The sequence below is a fragment of the Talpa europaea genome (genome assembly GCF_964194135.1).
Source record: "Talpa europaea genome assembly, chromosome: 6".
Classification (NCBI taxonomy): domain Eukaryota; kingdom Metazoa; phylum Chordata; class Mammalia; order Eulipotyphla; family Talpidae; genus Talpa; species Talpa europaea.
In genome coordinates this window covers 137895130-137914813 of record NC_140072.1, presented here as the reverse complement: position 1 = coordinate 137914813, position 19684 = coordinate 137895130, and the positions used below count along the sequence as shown (strand labels likewise).

The following is a 19684-nucleotide window of genomic DNA, read 5'->3' as shown; positions in this document are numbered from 1 at the left end:
GAGCAGACACAATGGTCAGCTCACTGGCTGGGGAGGACAGAAGAGGCTTCTGGAGCTTCTAATTGTCAAGAGGCCTACAAAGGCGGGGAGGCAGTCCCGGGACACACCTCTCCACAATCAAGATATTGCGAAAAATTTCTTCTTTCACCATTAAAAATGAGTCTCACTTGCTCATCAGGCTTTCACGAGAGTGCGTTTGGAGGTGATGGAAACGGAATGCCGGGCCTCCTCCCGGGCCTGCCAGGGGAGGGCGGGCTTTGTCAGGAGGACCAGGCCTGGAAGGGAGAGGAGGCGCCATCGGGGATGTAAGGTTTCCAGGGAGGGGAGGAAGAGGAGCCCCAGCCGGGGTGCCCAAGAGCCACCCGGGGGCGGGCAGGAAAGTCCTTTGTGCGCGGGTGCTCTCACCAGGGACTGGTCCCTGCTCCCGGGCTTCTGAGCTGCAGGTGGTGCCGCGTGGTGTCCTTGCTTGTGAAGGGTACCCCCCTGCCCCCCACCATGGCCTCCTGTGCCCCGACCCTCCCAGACCCTCGTATCAGCACAACCGCCCCACGGGCAGGAGCCCCAGCCCGGGGCAGTCACATCTGCAGGGGGCCCACTCTGAGGCCTGGGGGTCAGGACTTCAACCTGTGGACACTGGGGGCAGAGTTCAGCCCACAGGCAGGGTGTTTTGGGGAGGGGTGTGGAGCCCTCCCACAGGGGTAACTTCAGGCCTGCGACAGCCCTTGAGGGCGGGAAGTCGGTGCCCCTTTCCTGGGAAGCGGTTCACGGGCCTTAGAGAGGTAAGAAAAGAGCTTAAAGCTGGCGGGTCCGCCGGCCTCGGCCTCGGTGGCGGCGCAGTGTGGTCGGTGGTGGCGCGGTGTGGCCCCCGGAGGCCTGACCTTGCACCCCGGCCCCAGTCAGGGCCGCCTCAATTGCACATGCATCTACCTGTAGGAACAAACCCTTTTCTGGAATGTATTTTTGATACGTTTACATATAAAATAATTAAAATCACACGGCGGACGGGCAGCAAACTGCCGGGTGCTGCGCGGGGGTCCACGCGCGGGTCTGCTCTCCCGGCTGCCCCGCGCCTCTCGCCTCGGGAACGGCTCCGGCTCCTCGGGCAAGACAGACGCCGCGCCCCGCCCGCGCCTCCCGTCCCGCCGCCGCCCGCCCCCGAGCCCCGCGGCGCCCTCCCTCCCCCGCCAGGGCCGCGCGGCCCCCGGCGCGGCGCCGCGGGCTCCCCGGTCCCGCGGGTTCCGGCGAGTTTCGGCCACGAGGCCGCCGCGGCCCCGCCCCCGCCGCCTTCGGCCCGGGGAGAGCCGCGCGCCGGGGGAGCGCGGGACGCGCGGGACACGACGGCCGGGACACGCCCCGCGCCCCGGGGTGCGGCGCCGGCGACGGGGCGGGCGGCCACCTGCGGCCCGAGACGGAAACATCGCCTCCCAACACCGTCCCCGCGGCGCGGCGCCTCCGGGCCCCGGGGCCGAGCCCGGAGCATCCCGGCCCGCCCGCCGCCCGCCGCAGGAGCCGGACTCGGCGCACCTGGAGCCCCACCTGAACCCCCCCCCCCGCCCGCCGCGCAGGCCCCGCCCCCGGCCCCGCCCGGCCAATCCGGCCCCGGCCCCGAGGCCCCGCCCCCGGCCCGCCGCGCAGGCCCCGCCCCCGGCCCCGCCCGGCCAATCCGGCCCCGCGGCCCCGCCCCCGGCCCGCCCCGCCGGCCCCGCCCCGGCCCCGCCCCCGCGCGCCTCGCTCGGCGGCCGGCGGGACGCGGTGGCGGCGCGGCGCTCGCTCCTTTGTGCTCGGGCGGCGGCGGCCTGGCGGGTCTTCCCGGCGCGTCCTCCCGGCTCGCCTGCGCGCGCTCCCGGGGACTGGCCATGTCGGCGGCGGGAGCGGGCGCGGGCGTGGAGGCGGGCTTCTCCAGCGAGGAGCTGCTGTCGCTGCGCTTCCCGCTGCACCGCGCCTGCCGCGACGGGGACCTGGCGGCGCTGTGCTCGCTGTTGCAGCAGGCGCCGCGCGCGCACCTGGCCGCCGAGGACTCCTTCTACGGCTGGACGCCCGTGCACTGGGCCGCGCACTTCGGCAAGGTGGGCGCGGGCGCTTTAAGGCGCCATTTTCCGCGGCCGGGGGGGCAGGTCGGGCGGCGGGGGCGCGGGGCGTGCCGGGAGCGCGGGGCGGAAGCGGGGTCGCCGGCGCCCCGAGGGTCCGCGGCGCATGCGCGGCGGCGGGGGGCGCGGGGCGTGCCGGGAGCGCGGGCGGAAGCGGGGCGGGCGGCGGCGCCGCCACTTTCAAACGGGGGCGGCGGCCCTGAGGGAGCCGCGCGCTCGCGCCCGCCCGCGGGGAGGAGGCGCCGGCGGCGGCCCTGAGGGAGCCGCGAGCGGGGCGGGCGGAGCGGAGCGCGGACACCGGCCCGAGTCCCGCGGCGCCGCCCCTGGCGCCCGGCCCCCGGGCGGCCTCAGCCCCGCGCGCCCCGCCCGCCCGCCCGGCCTCCGGGAGCCGACGCGCCCCGGGCGCCGCGTCTGGCCCGCGCTGCCCGGCTGGCGAGCTGGGGCGCCCCGGCCTCGCGCCCGCCCCCCGCTGCCCCCGCGGGTCCGGGCTCCTGCGGGGCTCCTGCGGGGGCGCGGCCCCCCTCCCCGCGCGCCCCTCAGGCCGGCCGGCCGGCCCGGGCCCGCGTCCTGCGTCCGGCCGGGGTCGCGCCCACGGCCTCCCCCGCGGGAGCGGGCGCGCGGGACCGCGCCGGGGGCGGGGGCGGGGGCGCTGGCCCGCGGGGGTGGGGTGCGGGGCGTCGCTGGACTTGGCGGCGGGACCGGACCCCTGGGCTGGAAGCCCGGCCCGCGCGCCCGGCCGCCGCTCCCCGTGCCGCGCTTTCCCGCGCAGCTGGGCGCGGCGCCTCCGCCCGCCCTCGGGGTCCCGGCCCGGGGCGCATCCCCCGCCGCCCTCGAGATGGAGACCCGCCCTGGGTCGAGGTGTTGGGGCGCCGTCTCCGGTTCTCCCACGTGCACTTTCTGTTGCGGGAAAGCAGCGTGAGCGTGCGCTGCCGGCTCGGGACGGCGGCGGAGCCCCGGGAGCTGCGCGCTTTGAAGAAAGCCGTGAAGGGACGCGGGATGGACGCGGCCCCTGCAGGCTCGCTGGTAGCGCTAAGACCCCAGCGGGTCCTGTCAAAACTTTCACCCTATGTAGCCATTGAAATTTCTTTTTTTATCTTATTTATATGTGTTTTTTTTTTTAAGAGTAATATATTTACACAAGCACTGGGTACAGTCAGAAGCGCGGGAGGGTGAGAGAATCCACCAGAGCCAGAGCGGGGAGCACCATGCAGGACCCTCACTGGCAGCCGGGGATCGAACCGGTGCCGCGGAGGCTGCGGGCAGCTTCACAGCCCAGCGCTCAACCGCTGTGCCACCAGGGGAGGCCTTTTTTTCATACAAAGTTATTGAAATTTCTTATGGTGAGAACTTTTAAGATCTGTTTGGTCACTTTCCAGTTGACGATGAAATCGGTGCGGCAGGGCGGGAATGACTTTTCCCTCCCACAGAAAACTCGTGGTGGCTGTACAGCGCCACTGCCCTGTGTCCACTGCGGAACGTCCATTACTGAGTGATGTTTACTCCTCTGCTGACCTTCTGCGTGTTTTGTCCCCTGCTGCTGTTTCCAAAGCTGGAGTGCCTGGTCCAGCTGGTGCGAGCCGGAGCCACGCTGGACCTGTCCACCACGCGCTACGCCCAGACCCCAGCCCACATCGCTGCTTTCGGGGGCCACCCCCAGTGTCTCCTCTGGCTGATTCAGGCAGGAGCCAGCATTGACAAACCGGTAAGGGGCCTTCTCTTTTCCCAGTTACACATTCATCGCGCGCCGTTGAAACAGGTGCGGGTGGATTTGGTGTCCTTGCCTGTGGCTAAGTGGACTTGGGCGTCCCGGGACTGACAGGTTTGCAGAGCACCCCGCCTGCGCTGCGCATGCGTCCCCGTGGCCCCAGGTGACTTGCCCGGGGTTGCAGCTGAGAGGGAGGCATCCAGCCCGGATCCCCTGCTCAGCTGCCTTAGTTAGCTTCTTCTGTCCACGGAAAACAGACCTGTGCCCCAGAGGAAGGGCACTTACGTCTTCCCAGGCCGCACTCCGCGGGGATTTACGCCGACCCTCGGTTTATGCGCTTTCTCGGGTGCCAGTGGGGCGGCCGCGCTCGGCTCACACGGGATTTTGCGTGGAAGGGGTCGGCGCCCGGCATAGGGATTTTCACTTTGCTCTGATGCGCAAGTGACTCACGCAGTAGGAAACGGACCTCCATTTTGAATTTGGGTCTTTTCCCCGCTGGTACGCGCGGGAGCGTCTCCCTGCTCTGGTCGCGCTGGGCAGCGGAGACGGCGGCGTGGGGATGGCTGTGCTCTGCGCCGAGGACCCTCAGCACGCGTTCCGTCAGCCGGCGAGGTCGCCCGCACCGGGGCAGAAGACAGGCATTGTGCCGGGCGGTCTGGCCCAGCTGCAGGCTGAGGGGGTGTTCTGGCACTCTCGCCCTGGTGGCGCAGGCTTTTTTTGCTGAGTGAAGGAACACTTACTCCTCCTTTCTGTCCGGCCTAAGCATCTGTCCTTGACGATGACTCTCTCGAAGATAACGCATCCCCCAGCTGACATGCTGACGAGCCGTGAGCGCGGCCGGTATCTCTAGAGTGGCTAAAACAAGGGTCTGGGGGAGAGCGCGGGGTGCAGGGTAGCCTGGAAGCTACACGCAGGCCTGTGTGACTGGCGCTCCTCCGGCGCCCTCCAGCCAGCCTCTCGGCTGCTCTGCACCCAACTGCGTCGTCTGCTGCTGCCTTAGGCCTGGTCGAGCCTCCGTGTGGCCTGCGGCTCAGTCTGCCTAGCAGTAAATTACGACTCATCCTCGAATGACTATAGTTACTATTATTATGGGTTTAATTATAGGAAATTTTGTGTGTGACGCGTGTCATGCAAGTGATTGACTCCGTGTACGGCGGCGCGTGTCACTGCTGCTTGTGTGCATTGCTGCATCGCCTCCAGCGGAGGGGTCGCAAGTCATCTAGCGTTGATTTTCAGACCCTTCAAAATGGAGAAACCCCTTCTGAATGGTTTTACAGCAGCTCAGGGGGAAGGACGGTCCTCACAGCCTGCCCTCCTCAGCGGGCCCCGGGCCTGTGGCGCAGTGCCACCTGGCTCGGCGCCCGCGTCTTCCCCGCTGCCAGGGTGACCTTGGGATCCCCGGAGGTCGTGGCCCCTCGTGCCGAGCCGAGCTCTAACTAGCAGCCGATGTTTGGCTGTTTGGTCTCCAGGGGACAGCATGGGCACCCAGTGACCCTGGGGTCACGTCGCCCTGTCGGCTCCCAGCAGCAGCTGGTGGTGCAACCGCTCCCCCCATCAGCCCTAGAAAACCCGCCAAGGGCCGTGGTGCGCGTGATTTTTTTTGATCCCATTTTCCTGTCTTTCGGTGTGTTAACTCCTGACTGTTGCAGTGGTTTTCCTTAGGCCCAGAGGGCCTTTCGCATCCGCACTGCCCGAGGGGCTTGAAGCTCAGCTGGGCTGTGGTGACCGGCAGGAGAGGCCAGCTTACCCGCCCCTGCCCCGCCCTGCCGGCCCGCGCTGTGGCTCTGCTTCCTTGGCACCGGACGGCAAGTGAGATTTCTCTGTATTCAAGTTCAAGGTGACTGTGGACTCCTGGCACCTTCCCCACTTTCTCAATGGCCGGCAGTGGTGGCGGAGCCCGCCCACCGCTGCCCACGCTGGCTGGCTCGAGAGGTGCCCTGGCCGTGGCTCCAGGCTCCTGCTGTGGTTTCTTCGGGGTGCAGACGCGGCTGCCCGGTCCAGGGGTCTCTGTTCCCCGGATGGCAGCGGCCGGGGGCTTCTCCCCCAAGTCTGTTACTGTCCACCAGGCTCTTGACGCGCGCAAGCCCCGGCGTGCCCCCTGGTCGCACAGGGCGCCACGGGCACTTGTTCTCGTGACTCTCGCGCCCTGCGGCCTCCTGACTCAGCTCTGCTCTTCCTGGCGCACGCGCGTCCGTCCGCCATCGGGGCCTCGCCGCCCCGCTTTGGGAATAGGAGCCCCCGTGTACACGTGGGTCTGCTTTTCTTCCAGAGCGGGGTGATTCCGTTCAGGGCCCTGTCCCTCTCGAGCTCGCGTTACAGTAAGTGTCCGCGCGGCCTCCTCCCAGTTCTTTCGCTGTTTTTTGTAAACGAACCTCTGTTGCTGCCCCTTGGTGAAGCCGCGCCGTGGCAGCTGACTTGGGGGACAGGCGCCCGGCCTGCCCGGGAAGCGTGCCGGCCTCGGAGCCTTCGCCGCTCAGCCTTTGGGGTTCCCAGACAACAACATCTGAAATCAGTTTTTCTACAAAAAACGGTCCCTCTTGATCTTGTACCTGCCTCTGCCTCTCCTTTACCCGAGGGTGTGAGTGACGCGGCGTCTTGGGCTCCGTGCGGAGGCGGGGCTGGTCGGTCCGGGGGCGGGCCCTGAGGTGGCGTCTCTGCCTCTTCAGCATCGTTTTCTGCATGACAGAGATCTGCGCAGCCGCGGCCTTAACACAGCCCTGGAACTGAGTTTGCGGTGCCGTCGCAGGCGGCTGCTGGGGTCTGGTGCACGCTCAGCGGCTCTGAGCAGTGGTCCCGGCTGCTGCCCTGGCGAGCGGGCTGGTTCTGGCCCTTGACGGGACCCCACGGGCTGGTGCACAACATGCTTGCGCTGAGATGCACGAAATGACTCCAGAGCCATCCAGAGAGTGCGTGTGCGTCCCTCAGGGAAGCCCCTGCTTTTGTTTTGTTTGTTTTTTCAAGACTTATTAATTTATGCATACAAGAGCTGGGGTGTAGGCCAGAGGTGGGGGTGGCGAGAGGGTTCCCCAGAGACAGAGGGGGGAGCAGAACGAGCGGATCCACTGAAATCCACTGCTGAGGGGAGCAGCGGGGAGACAGGAGGGGTCTGCTGCGCCATGTGGGTAGCTCCCTGGCCGGGGATCGAACTCAGCCCGCAGTGGCTGCCAGTAGCTTCATAGTGCTGAGACTTAACCCCTGCACCCCCAGGGAGGCCCGAAACCACCAATTTTTTGAGCTAAGAATTTCAGAGAACCTGCCCCTTCCCAGGCCTGCTTTTCATTTTCTCTTCCGTCTGCATTTTGTTCTGCTTCCGATTGCACCTCCTGCGCTTCATTTCACAGAGGGGTGGGGCGCCCCGTCCCAGGCCCGGTCGCAGCTGAACTTTGTCTCTGCTTGTGGTTTCAGGACTGTGAGGGCGAGACCCCCATCCACAAGGCGGCTCGCTCCGGGAGCCTCGACTGCATCAGCGCCCTGGTGGCCAGCGGGGCTCGAGTCGAGTAAGTGTCCTCCTTCGTTCCCCCCGCCGGGCGCGATCGCGGGCTGTGCTTAGGGCCGGCTCTAGAGGAGGCGAGAGTCCTGGAACTGCCCTTTGGGCCGGTGGCTGGCGGGCACAGTGTGTGGGGTGAGGGGAGCGCCAGAGGGGCTTCATGCCCGCAGCGCCGGGCCCCCCCAAGAAGGGCCGCGCGCTCTGTAAGTCGGGGGCTCCGTACTCGGGAGCCTGGTCTGTGGCTCTGCCACTCCCGACCCGTGCCACGGCGCGCACGTCTGCAGACTTCTTTGCCACGTTTTAATTTCTAGAGGAGGGCCTTGGATCGGATTTAACTATCCTTGCAGGCTTCTCTGGCTCATTTTATTGCAGACGATTCTTTTTTGAGTTTTGACTTCCTCGTCTGCCAGCAGGCGCCGAGGACGTGGCTCTAGAGCTGCCTGGGCGCCCGCGGTGTCCCGCTCCCTCCGGGCGTCTGGCGCGCGTCCGGCCGCGGTGCTGAGCTTGGGTGCTGCTGGCGTTATTTTTCGATGTTTTTGTTTTAGTCTAGCGTACGTTTCCTAGTCTGCTCACGATTTGACGGAGCCCCGTTAGCATTAAATTAACTTTGAAGTGTGCTCTGGTAGGCACCTCGGTAGTTAGCAGTGGCGTTAGACGTTTACTGTAGGTGTGAGATGCCCTGTGTCACGTCCTCTGAAGATTCACGCTATAACTTTCTCTCTGCAGTTCGCAGGCCGCAGCGGAGCGCCCGGGTGTTGGGTGTGCGCGGCAGAGCTGTCGTGGCCCACACGACTGGTTCTGCCAGCTGCTTTGTTTTACCCGGTGTCTCGAATATTTCATAAAAATGAACAACAGACCACTTGATTCTAATTGGAAATGTGAAAATTTAGACTTTGGGAGAGATAAACCCACGGAACTTACTTTAACCCTTTGGTTTCCACCACTGTTTTGACTCTGCTTTATGTTCAATATTGAAACTAGATCCTGGGCAGCAAAACCAGATGGGCTGGCAGAGGCCTGAGGCCAGGCTGCCCCGCGCTGGCGGCGTCTTGGCTTGGCTTCCGTCTCGTTTCCCCGAGCGTCACTGTTAAGACCAGTCCTCCTTTGGGCTTGGGGCCTGCAGCGGTTTAGTTTATAACCATGACCTGTATTAACTGTTACGTTGCAGGGAACCTGAGACTCCACATGTAGTTATGACTCCAGGTAACGTAAAGCGACTGTTCCGCGAACATGGAGTGTGTGGTTTTTAAACATTGAGTTGATTCTCAGTGGGTTGCTTTAAAGCAAAGATACAGATGCGATTTTCTCGGCTGTTTTAGATTAAAAAGTCAAATCTTTAATTTTAATAACAAGCTTTGATGATAGAATGCAGTCATAATTAATTGAATTGCTTGATTGTTTTTATTGAAATAATGAATAATTAGAAGTTGATCTTACCGGCTTATCTTTCTAAACAATACTCTAATTGGTCCTGAACATTTTATTGCTAGGATGTTAGCTTTATTCATTTTAATGGATAGCTTAATCTTTTGAGTCAATAAATATCTATCACTATGTCCTTTTTTTTAATAGGTGTAATAGGTGTATTTTGAAGTGAGAGCCTTTGTTCACAACTCTGCCCTTGGTTACAGGACCCTCGAGTGTCTTTTCCACCAAGTGTGACTGAGCATGGCCCCCGTGCCAGTCTGTTTTCCTCCTCAGTATCCCAGCCACCCCCTCGAGACCCTGCTCGGAGACACTCGCTCGGCCGGGCCGCCTGGCACACGCCGTCCTCAGTCTGAGGCCTTGGCCTGGAGGTCGGCACGTGCGGCCCCCATTTCTGCAGTCTACATGTGCTTGCTTGGCTATAGCACGTAGGTTGGGTGTCAGCATGCCCGAAGCCCACTGGGCCTCGCCCTTTGATATTTATCCTGCACATTTTGCAGCTCACCCCGCCAGCACGCAGCAGTGCGGCCCCCAGATGCTGGCGCCTCGCGCGCTCGTCCCGCGCGGCGTTCGCGCAGGCACACGTGGAGCTTAGCAGGGAACAGACTTTTCTGTGAGGGACACCAAGGGGCACAGAATTAACTTAAAGTCTTTTTCCAGTTCAGAATGGGCGAGCAGACTGGAGTTTAGGAAACGATACCTCTCTCCCGTGCTGTGCGCAGAGCCAGCCCTTCTCCTGTCAGTATGTGGTCACGCTTGGTGGTGATCAATCACTTGTCCTTCATCCCTACTTTGCCTTTTACACCCGCTACGTAAAGTGGCCGGAGTCTGAGGTTGCCGCCCCTGGGCCCTGGGTGGTGGTGGTGAGGCGGGCGGTCCGTGCAGACTCGGGCCAGTGCGGGCCGCTTGTCCGCTGCCGCCGGCCTCACGTCTAGCGCACACGTGAGTATCTTGACGGCGTTTCTCTTTATGTTCTTCTTTCACATTTTGAGTTTTGGTGCCAAGTTTCCTTTTTCACGTGCGGCCTGTCTCTGGCTCACGTGACCATCACTGCGATCGCCTTAGTTTTACCGTCAGAAAATTAAAGTCCACATGATTAAATGTCAGTTCCGCGGCCAAGCTAAGTGTTTGTGTACTTTAAAGGGTCGGCACCTCCAGAGACACAGCCCGGCCCGTCTCCTCCTCAGCCGAGTCCCCGGCGGGGCTTTCAGTCGGACAGTGTGATGTGGACGGCTTTGCTCCCGCAGCGGCCTGGGCCTCGGTGGGCGAGGGCAGTGCTGGCGCAGAGACGCTTCCTCGGGATGGGACGTTAGTAGGGTCGCGGGAGCCCCTGTAAGCGTGCCGCTGCCCCCACCCCCCGCCCCGCCTTCCCACCACTGTGGGTAGGTGCGGGCTGCGAGCTTGGGCTGCGGGGTTATTTTAGTCCTGAGAAGCCCGTCGATGGGAGTTACTTTGCCTCTATTTTCTTGAGAGGTAAAGGGGAGAATGTGTTGGGGCCAGCCAGATAGTAAATGGCTTTGCTTGCTGCCTCTGAGTAGAAATAAAGGGATTTGTGACCGCTGCTCAGCGGATTCCCCAGTCCACTGTCCCCCACACACATGGTGCTGGTGTCCCCCGGTCGTGGCGGAGACTCGGCTGTCCACAGCGGGCAGGGCTGCACGAGCCACTGCTTCCGGGGAAGCCGATCCCCAGGGGCCGCGGGTGGCCCCTGCCCGGTTTCCGTCCCAGGGACCTGGCGAGCGTCGCAGGCCGGCCGAGCCCCGCTGCGCCGCGTGGGCAGGTTCGTGACGCACTCGGACGCGGTCTCCTGGCCCGGCTGGCAACACCGTGGCTGTAACGACGGGCGTCTCAAGTGGCATCTTACAGACTTAGGCCTTGTGGGAAAGCTCGCTGCGGAGGCCTTGGTGTGGTTCGCTGTCAGCGGCGCCTGTGACCCACCGGGCTGGAAGCCAGGCTCGCCGGGGTAGCCCCCGGGCCAGCGTGCTGCCGGTGCTGAATCTGCCTCCTTCCATCCTTGGCCTGCTTGTGTCTGCGAACACGGCCCGGCCCAGCCTGTCAGGGCGGAGGCTGCATTTTCTGTTTCCGGCTGTGGCTCCTCGTGGGCCGCCCGTGATTTTTACCCCAGCTAACCTGTGTCACGGCCGCAGCTTCCCAGCCCTGCCAGGGCACTGTGCGGGAGCAGAGGAGGGGCTGGCAGTCATCTAGAGTCCTGGACCGGTTTTGTTTGGGATTTTGCTTTTTTTGCATGATGGCTTCAATAATGTGTAGGTTTTAACATTTGCTTATTAACTACTGCATTTATTAATAATGCTTTCAGGTAAAACTGATGATTTCTAAATTCAAGTACCTTTTCCTCTGCTGAATTGCGTTGGGAGCCTGGTAATATCTCATCACACTCATTGAATGAGGCGCTTTTAAAGTATGCAAACTCCGCTGGGGCCGGCGGTGACCTAAACCGTCCTCAGGAATGTTGAACCTGAAATGAAAACTTGGCACCAAATTTTTTCAGGTAGAGACTTTAAAAAATAGTTTCTTCCTGCTTCCTGTTGTTACCTGAAGAATATACTAAGAAAGTCTTAGTGATTATTTAAGAACTTGGATACCAAAGGGTTAAAAATACACGATTTTACTGAAGAAATTTTAGATGTTTGCTAATGTTTTCTCTGTACAAATGGACATTTAGTAATGTTTTTTCTTTCTTTTTTTTTTTTTTTTTTTTTTTTTAACGATTCCATGTATTTGCTTATTTCCATCTAGGACTAGTTACTAATGTATTTGAGATACAGCATACCAAATTTTAAAGTAACCAGAATCGTGAGTTAATGGTTTCTAGTCCATACTGTTAAAACTTTTGTTGAAATCCCAAGATACTAAATTGGCCTCGTGCTGGAGCGACGGAGGTGACTGACAAGGCAGTGTCTCCGAGCGGCAGCTCTCGGTCCAGGTGGCCCCGTGCGAGGGCTGTCGCTCAGTAACCGCTTCTGCACCTCGTGTGTGTCTGTTCACTCCAGATGTTGCCTGCGAGTATGTGATCCCTTATTATTTGAGTTTCCTGTTTTATGAACCATTGCCCGCTTGAAATCACACAGAAGATTCTGAATCAGTAAAAACTACACGTGTCAATGTTTTACAGCTACGTAATTCGAATTGACTTGATTTTTTCAAGTAACCCTAGCAAGGGGAGCATTCCATATAGAAACCGCTGAGACTGCCACAGGTGCCTCTCCGAAACCTTACGGTTGTGGCATTGAATGCTCAGTGTGGCTTCCTTTCTCCGCGAGGCATACTGTTGAGGTATTTGTTGCGGTGATTGGTTTTAATGCTAATCTAGGAATTCAGATATAGATTCTTTAGATTTGCATGCTTTGCTTACCCTAATTTATGATATCTACCTTTGTACTTGTAAACTAACAGTAGTTAAGTCGAGATCAGAATTTTAACAGAAATAGCATTTATATAAGAATTATTGTGGTTCTCGTGATTGTCACATGGCATTAACCAAAAGAAAGCCCCCGGCGGACGACGCAGGTGCTCACGTCCGTCCGTTACCTCCTGATCCGTGGTTTCCCAAATTCAGCTGCCCCCATTGGCGTGGCTTGTACCGCGCCCTGAGCTGGTGACACTCTAAGTGGACAGATTTGGCGGCTGAGCGGGGCGGGGTGTGAAGGCCTGGGCGGGGCACTCTTACCGGTGATGAACTTCAGCATTTCATTCAGAATTCCACAGCAGGAGATAGAGTAGAAGCCTTTTTGGGGTTAAAAAAAAATCAGTCCCCAGTCGAACACGGTGAGGGTCTTCCTATGTTTCCCCTGCAGCTTGCGAGAGCAGTGGGAAGGGCCGGGTGAAGATGCACCCAGCGGACAGATGTCTACCCGGGCCTCGCGTCCATGGTAGACGGCAGCAGAGGGCTGTGCCTACAAGGCACCTGTGTCCGTTTCTTGGGAAGGAAATCAGTTCTGAACCAGAGAGTGGGTCAGACCCAAGCACCAGGGGGACACCTGCCCGGCACTTCAGGCCCTAGGCCCAGGCCTGAGCTTCTTGGACACGCGAGTCCACTCACGGCCGTGCCACCCCGGGCCCGTGGCCTTCACTGTGGCCCCGTGTCCAGGCGGCAGTTTGAGGTGGTTTCAGGCTCTTCCAGATGCTGCGTCTCCCGGCGTCCACCTGGTCAGCAGCACGTGGTTTGGGCCTCATGCGGCCAGTTGGGATGTGATGTGATCTCCCAGCCTGCCGTGGCCTGCTCCCCCCGACCTTTAGGCAGGTGACAGGATGGTTCGGGTTTAGAGCTGCATGAGCGGGGCTCCCTGGGGCGGGGGTCTGGGCTCGCGACGGTGCTGAAGCAGGATTGTTGTCCCGACTCCTGAAGCCCCACACTTGAGACAGGCTTGACCTGGGAAGCGGAAGAACCAGAGGGAGCGGCCCCTAGCGATTGCTGCTTGGCGGGAGTAACCCCACAACTAGGCTGTTAAAAAGCACTTTGAGGGGTTCAGTTCCCTCCCTACTCATCAAGCGCACCAGCCTGCCGGAGCCAGAAACTCCCAGAGTGGGGCTGTGCTGCTTCCAGGCGCTCTCCAGGGCTGTTTCACATTCTGATCAAATTGGCTTTTGAGGTATTTTTCTTGGCTATTTAACCTTTTATGATTTGGCAGCTACATTAGCTTTTTAAATTATCTTTTGTTTGAATTGCCTGGCACAGGAAGGTATTAGAAAGATCTTTTCAGGATTCCTGTTGCGAGAGGACTGGCTGCCCCAGCACCCTCTGCTGGTGTGTCAGTCAGCAGGCCGGGCCGCTGTGGCCTGTTTGGTGCAGCCCATGAACTAAGACTTTCCCTTGAGGTCTGATCTGGAACGTAAGCAGGGTGGTTCTGGGCACCAGCGTCGCCAGGACACAGCTGCGCGTGGCAGCGAGTGGTCCAGGGCCGCTTCTGAGCTCCCCGGCCGGCGTGAGCAAAGGTGCCTGCGCTGCGGAGAGCCGGACTCTGCCCGGCTGCCTGTCGTGCGTGGCCACGCGCAGCCTTTTCGAATGTTGCGCAGAGCAGAATTGGGGGCTCAGCATTCCCCAGAGGCAAGGGGGAGGGCGGGTGCCCGTGAGCGAGCAGGCTTGGCCGGGAAGCAGAGTCGGTGGCGCAGGCCGGTGGGCTGGCTCTGCCCGCACCTGTCAGGCCGCGGCAGGTGCTGCTTTCTGCCCGAGCGGAGCATGAGTGCCACGGTCCCGACTCTGGGCGACGCCTGCAAGTGGCTCAGGGCAGCCGCCGCCCGCTCCTGCTCGTCCTGTAGGGACGGCGCCCCAATCCCCACCTCCCGGCTCTGCCTGGCCCTGCCGCCTGTCGTGTCTCCAAGAACGTCTCCATCTGCGCTCCGGCAGCTCGCGGCTCGGGCGGGGGGCAGTAGATGTTCAGTTGGACAGGGGTGGTGCTTCCTCCCAGCTTGCCCTGCGCGGGGATGGTCATGCACGAGTTGGCCACGACCCTTCTGGGTGGGGGTGACACCCACCAGGCTGCCGTGGGTGTCTGAGCACCAAGGCCTTCCCTGGCCCCCCGGCTGGGCCGGGGCAACACCCACTGCCCTGGTCTCCGGGGTGGCCTGGGGGGCTCTGGCTTCTTGTTTGTCTTTCCTTGGGTTATATTTCGTGTAAAATCAGTGAATGTGCTCTTCAGGGAGGGAGCTGACCACGCCTGGGTGTGCTTCCCGACCCGACGCACCCCTCCCCCCTATGGCCCGTGAGTGCCCCCCAGGGCCTGGGTGCTCATCCCGGCCTCCCTCCTCCAGGCGGTGCGCGCCACCGCCAGCTCTGTTCTCCTTTTAAGCAGCACCTTCTCCTCTGTAGCCTCTGAGCCGGGAGGGCACGTCCATGTCCATCTGCGCACGTGGCTGGCGTGCACGCGCGGCTTCTGCTCGGGGCCTTCGTCCTTCCCAGTCTTGAAGACCTCATAGGACTCTTCTCGTGGTGGCTTATTTTTCTGTTCATGTTCTTGGGAAGGTAGACCTCTTTGGACCATCTCGAGGAAGCGAAGTACAGCGCTTCTCACGGCCTTTCAGGGACGTGCCTACTTGAAAGCCATGTGACATGTCAGTAACATGTCCGTGTCGTGTTAAAAGACAACTGCATGATTAGCGTCATTAGCGCAACCTAAACTTCACCGTTGGCTTGCTATGGAACCCACCCAGCAAAGTAAACGCGCAGCTCCAGGGCAGTCCTAGAGCAGGATTCTGCAGCACAAAGGCAAGTAAAGGTACCGGGTTAAAGCCCAGGCGGCGCCCCTGCCAAATTTCTTAAGAAAGCCCTCTTGGTTTCAGGCATCTTGGGTCTAGTCTCTCTTCTGTCTGACTGGATTGAGTTTGGGGCTTTGCCTCTGACGTGTGGGCCCGTCTCTTCACCTCCTGCCTCAGAGCGGAGGTGCTTCCTTCTGTGGTGGACACTGGGGCTCTGGTGGTGGGAGACGCGGGCCTAAGACTTCCCACCTTTCCAGCAAGCGCCCTGCTGCCCTGATTCTGTAGTGTCCACTCTGAAAACCGTCTGCCCTTACCGCAGCCTAGGAGACAGCCGGGCCCTGGCTGGTGGTTTCTGCGACAGCTGCCCCATGGGACCCTTCCACTCCCGGCCTGCATGGCCGTGGACATACCCATCCCGCGGAGCAGCATGTTTTTCCTGCACTCCGGGAACGCCAGCATGGAACTGCTTCTGTCCCTGTTTCACTTGCTTCCTAGTTGGGGTCCGCAGGCTCCGCTGGGTCTTTTTTTAAAAAAAAATTTATGCATACAAGAGCTGGGGTGTGGGCCAGAGGTGTGTGTGAGGCATAAGAGGATTCACCAGAGACAGAGTGGGCAGCAGAACAGGCGGATGCACTGAAACCCACTGCTGAGGGGAGCAGCAGGGAGACAAGAGGTCTGCTGCACCCTGCGGGTCGAACTCAGGTGGCAGTGGCTGCAGACAGCTTTACAGTGCTGGGACTTGACCCCTGCGCCACCGGGGAGGCCCTCAGCTGATTCTGTATGCACCCCTCACTCAGACCTTTTGCTTACATTCTGCCATGCCTCCTGCTTGCGCCTGGTCTGGGCCTCGGGGAGACTGACCTTCACTTGCAGTGCGATTAGCCAGGTGGCATGATGTGCTTCTCGGCGCTGAGCTCTGCGGGGCCGCGCTCCTAGGGCCTGTTGAACCTTCGCAGGAGACGCTCACTCGAGAGGCCAAAGCGTCACGCGCCTGCACGTTTCCCCAAGAAGACCCCAAACTCGGCTGCTCAGCTCGTGGTCTGGTGGAGGTGCTCTCCGCCGGGGCCGCCTCTGAACTCCACTTAGAGTGTCACGCTAGCCTGCAGCCTGGCGGCTTGGTAAGCCCGTCCCGCCCGTCCCCGAAGCCGGTTGCTAAGAATGCCATGGACAATTCCAGTATATGTTCGTTATGATTCTGTTGGAGCTAAAGGGATGGATTTTACAGCTCAGTGCAGAGGGCAGCGCAGCCTCAGGTCCAGTCTGAAGTTGGTGTAAATTCAGGCTCTTCAGACTGGCATGACGATGATTTTGACGAGTTAAATAGGAAAATGCCTTTTTTTAAAGTTTAGAATATTGACTTTTAAATTACTGTGTCCCAAACTTTGCCTAGTAATCCAGTAAATGTGCATAAGAGAGCAGTTAGCTGTAGAGCCAGGCTGAGTTAACTCCTCCTTTAGCGAAGACTTGCTGTAAATCTGTATCTCTTTCCTGTCACCTTCAGATAGTTAGTCAGTGCAGCGGGAGCAGCCAGGGAGCGCCTCCCGGCAGGTAATTCAGTGTCTTTGTGTTGTGCAGCCTGAGAAATGCCAGCGGCCTGACAGCAGCAGACATTGCTCAAACCCAGGGTTTCCGGGACTGTACCCAGTTTCTCTTGAATCTCCAGAATTGTCATCTGAACCGTTTCTATAGCAACGGCACCTTGAATGGGGGCCCTCCGAGTATATTTCCCGATCATGTAAGTGTGGGAACACATCGCAAGAGATGCTTGGAAGACGCGGAACCCTTTGGAGTCAAGAAGGCGAGAACCGAAGGTGAGCCGGCCTCGCGGGTGGCGGGCGGGGCTCCCGGGTAGACCCTGTGGCCGCTGGAGGTGGGTCCTTCACCCCGGGGGGTGTGCGAGGCTGGGATGCAGCCCCTGCGAGCGTTCGCCTGCTGCAGTCAGGTGTTAGATGTCCCGTGTGGGGCCTGTGGGAGCAGGACCGCTCCCGAGCGCAAGCCCGTGCCTGAGCAGGGCGGTGGCGCTGTCCAAGGTGCTGTCGGCCCCGGCCGCTGTCCCAGGAGACGACGAGGCGTCCGCGCTCAGGAGGCCAATTTTTGGTCCTTGGGTCTTAAGACTTGTTTTGAGGCCGTAAGTGGCAGCTCTGACCTGGCTGCCACTTCCTCTGGGGCGCCCAGCAGTGCACACGGGATGGCGGAGCTGTCTGCGCCCCCAAGGCCTCTTCACGCACCGTGGCAGCGCCCCAAGCCCAGCTGGGTCAGTGACCCGGTGCGGCAGGCACTGCAGAGGGGTCCAGCCGGGCCCCGGGACGGCTCTGAGGAGGGCATGTCTACACCCACACTCCTTTTTCCTACCATGCCCTGTTTGCCTCGGACTTGGTGAAGGCGCCTTGCCGGGAGGGATGGGAGAGCCCGGCCCTTGCCGCTCCAGAGCCCGTGGAGGGCTCGGTTGCCCTGACTGGGAGGCGGGGCCTGGGGTGTCACCCAGCTCTGTGGTGCGCCTGGGGCCTCAGGCCTGTGCAGACCTGCCGTTTCCCCTCAGAATGTGGTTTCTGTGGCGCGGTGGGGTGTCTTCTTGGTGTCAGCAGCTCAAGGAATGGTTGGCGAGGGGGTTGCTCGTCCTGTGTGGGCAACTTGGGCCCCACGTCTGTAGCACAAGTTCGCGCAGTGAGAGCTGCAGCTTGGCACGGGGCCAAGAGCTTATTTGGTGCTGAGAGTGGTGCTTATTTTGCTGGATTTCCTGGATCAGGGTGTTACCAGGGGCTCCAGGTGCCAGAGGAGGCAGCCCAGACTCCAGTGGGTACAGTGGCTCATTACCCACTTTAAAGGTTGCAGATTTAGGGCCTCCCCGGTGGCGCAGCGGTTGAGCGCAGGGTTGCGAAGCTGCCCGCGGCCTCTGTGGCGCCGGTTCGATCCCCGGCTGCTCCCCGGCCACCAGAGGAGGGTCCCACATGGCGCGCGGACCTCTCCTGCCGCCCGCTGCTCCCCTCAGCAGTGTCCTTCGGTCCTTCTGCCTGCTCTGCTCCCCACTCTGGCTCTGGTGAATTCTCTCACCCTCCCGCGCTTCTGACTGTACCCAGTGCTTGTATAAATAAATAAACAAATCTTTAAAAAAAATAAAAAATAAAGGTTGCAGATTTAGTTGGGGTGCCCTCAGCTGTGGATGACGGAAGGTCTCCTGAGAGTGACTCCTGGGGTCAACTTTTATAAAAATACACCAGTAACACACCCACCCACCCCCGTCCCCGGGAGGCGGCTTTCTGCAGAGAGTATGGCCCTGGGGGGCTTCAGGGGTACCATGAGCTTTTCTCTGGATGTCGGGGGGAGGGGGAAGTGTGGGTGGTCACTTGACCTCTCTCGAGCCAGTGTTAAGTCTCCCCGCAGGTGCCCCCGCCAGCACTGACCTTAATTTGAGGGTAGTTTTATGGGTTTTTATGTTACTCAGGAGTCCTTTATGAAGACAGCCAGATGCTGATGGGGGAAGGGACCCCTCCAGCGGGCAGGACCGAGCGTGCAGTCCACGGTCTGCAGCCCCCTGGCATCTGTGGGAATCTAAAGGCGCCTTTGTTTTCCCCACAGCGCCCCGCTCAGCCGGCGCCCTGCCCCCCGCCCCCGGTGCTGCGGACGACGACTCGGACGGCATGGACGGCATGCACGTGGACAGGGAGCTCGCCAGCCTAACAGGTGGGCGCCGGCCGTTCCCCGTTAGCCTCGAGGGCGGTGCCCTGGTCGAAGACACCGCGCGGCAGGAGGGGGGCTCGGTCCGCCCGGCGGAGATAGAGATCTATACGGTGTCGGCCATGCAGACCCCCTGCCGCTGCCAGAACCAGTACGCCTGCTACTTCTGACCGCGCGTTCGTAGACTGTTCACTTGGCGTCCCTGGGCGTTGGCAGAGGGGGCGGAGTGGTGCGTTCCCCGCACTTCAGTGCAATCTCCCCAGGTTTCATTTGGAGCTTTCGCGTAATACGTGCCTTGCTTAGTTTTAATGAGGTTTGGCATTTTTAATTTTCGGACATGGGAGCTGTGGGGGAACATCTATTGCTAGGAATGTCAAAGCAATAAATGTTGTGGTTCTGAGTTGTAACCAGCCCTCCAGAGTGGGGTCTTAATCGACACTCGGGGGGCTTCGCGCTCTGCGGCGCTCACGCAGTGTAGTTTAGGCCGCTGGCCACGCCCAAGGCTACGTCAGCAGCGGACAGTCATATTTTCAGTTTCAAGAGGCAGACCTCAGTTAGCATGAGCACTTGGGCTTACTGGTGGTCGCTTTCCACCAGCACCTTGGCTCTGCTCTTAACGTTGAAATATATTTACAAAGGGGTTACTAATTTTTAAAAAGTTTGTAACTTTATGCTAAATTCTTTCTGGGGGATAAAAGATTCCGTATCTCCTGAACTCCGTTTACTAAAATGAAAGGCAAATGCGTTCATCTTTCTGGAAGCTGCAGAATTGGTATGTTTGGACTCACCTTCTGCCAAGCAATGAAACAGGTAGACGCTCCAAGGGGGATTCTGATTGGCTGAGCCATTTAAAGAGCCCGGCAGAGAAAGACTAAACTCAAAGCCAGTGTTTTAAAACCGCACGTTGCTACGTGGTTTTCAAAAGGCAGAAATAATCACGCTTTATTCTTCGAACATTAATCCCCTGGGTTTTCATATTTAAAGTCCATCTTATCCCATATTTTCCGTCATTATAACATTGAATAAACACCAGATTGCTGGCAGCACCCTGGAGGCGCAGGTCGCGGCGGCTGCGGCTCTCCTGCTGCTGCA

At 60.3% G+C, this 19684-nt stretch overlaps 1 protein-coding gene across 1 annotated transcript; it reads left to right on the top strand.

The window, feature by feature from the left end:
• Nucleotides 1-1856: 1856 nt before the first annotated feature.
• Nucleotides 1857-18762, top strand: LOC311171948 (ankyrin repeat domain-containing protein 10-like; the record flags this gene model as incomplete). Its single annotated transcript, XM_084234996.1, has 5 exons — nucleotides 1857-2066; nucleotides 3637-3789; nucleotides 7198-7289; nucleotides 16493-16728; nucleotides 18494-18762. 5 exons carry the CDS (start codon nucleotides 1857-1859, stop codon nucleotides 18760-18762), a joined length of 960 nt encoding a protein of 319 aa, XP_084091122.1.
• Between the last annotated feature and the right edge of the window lie 922 nt (nucleotides 18763-19684).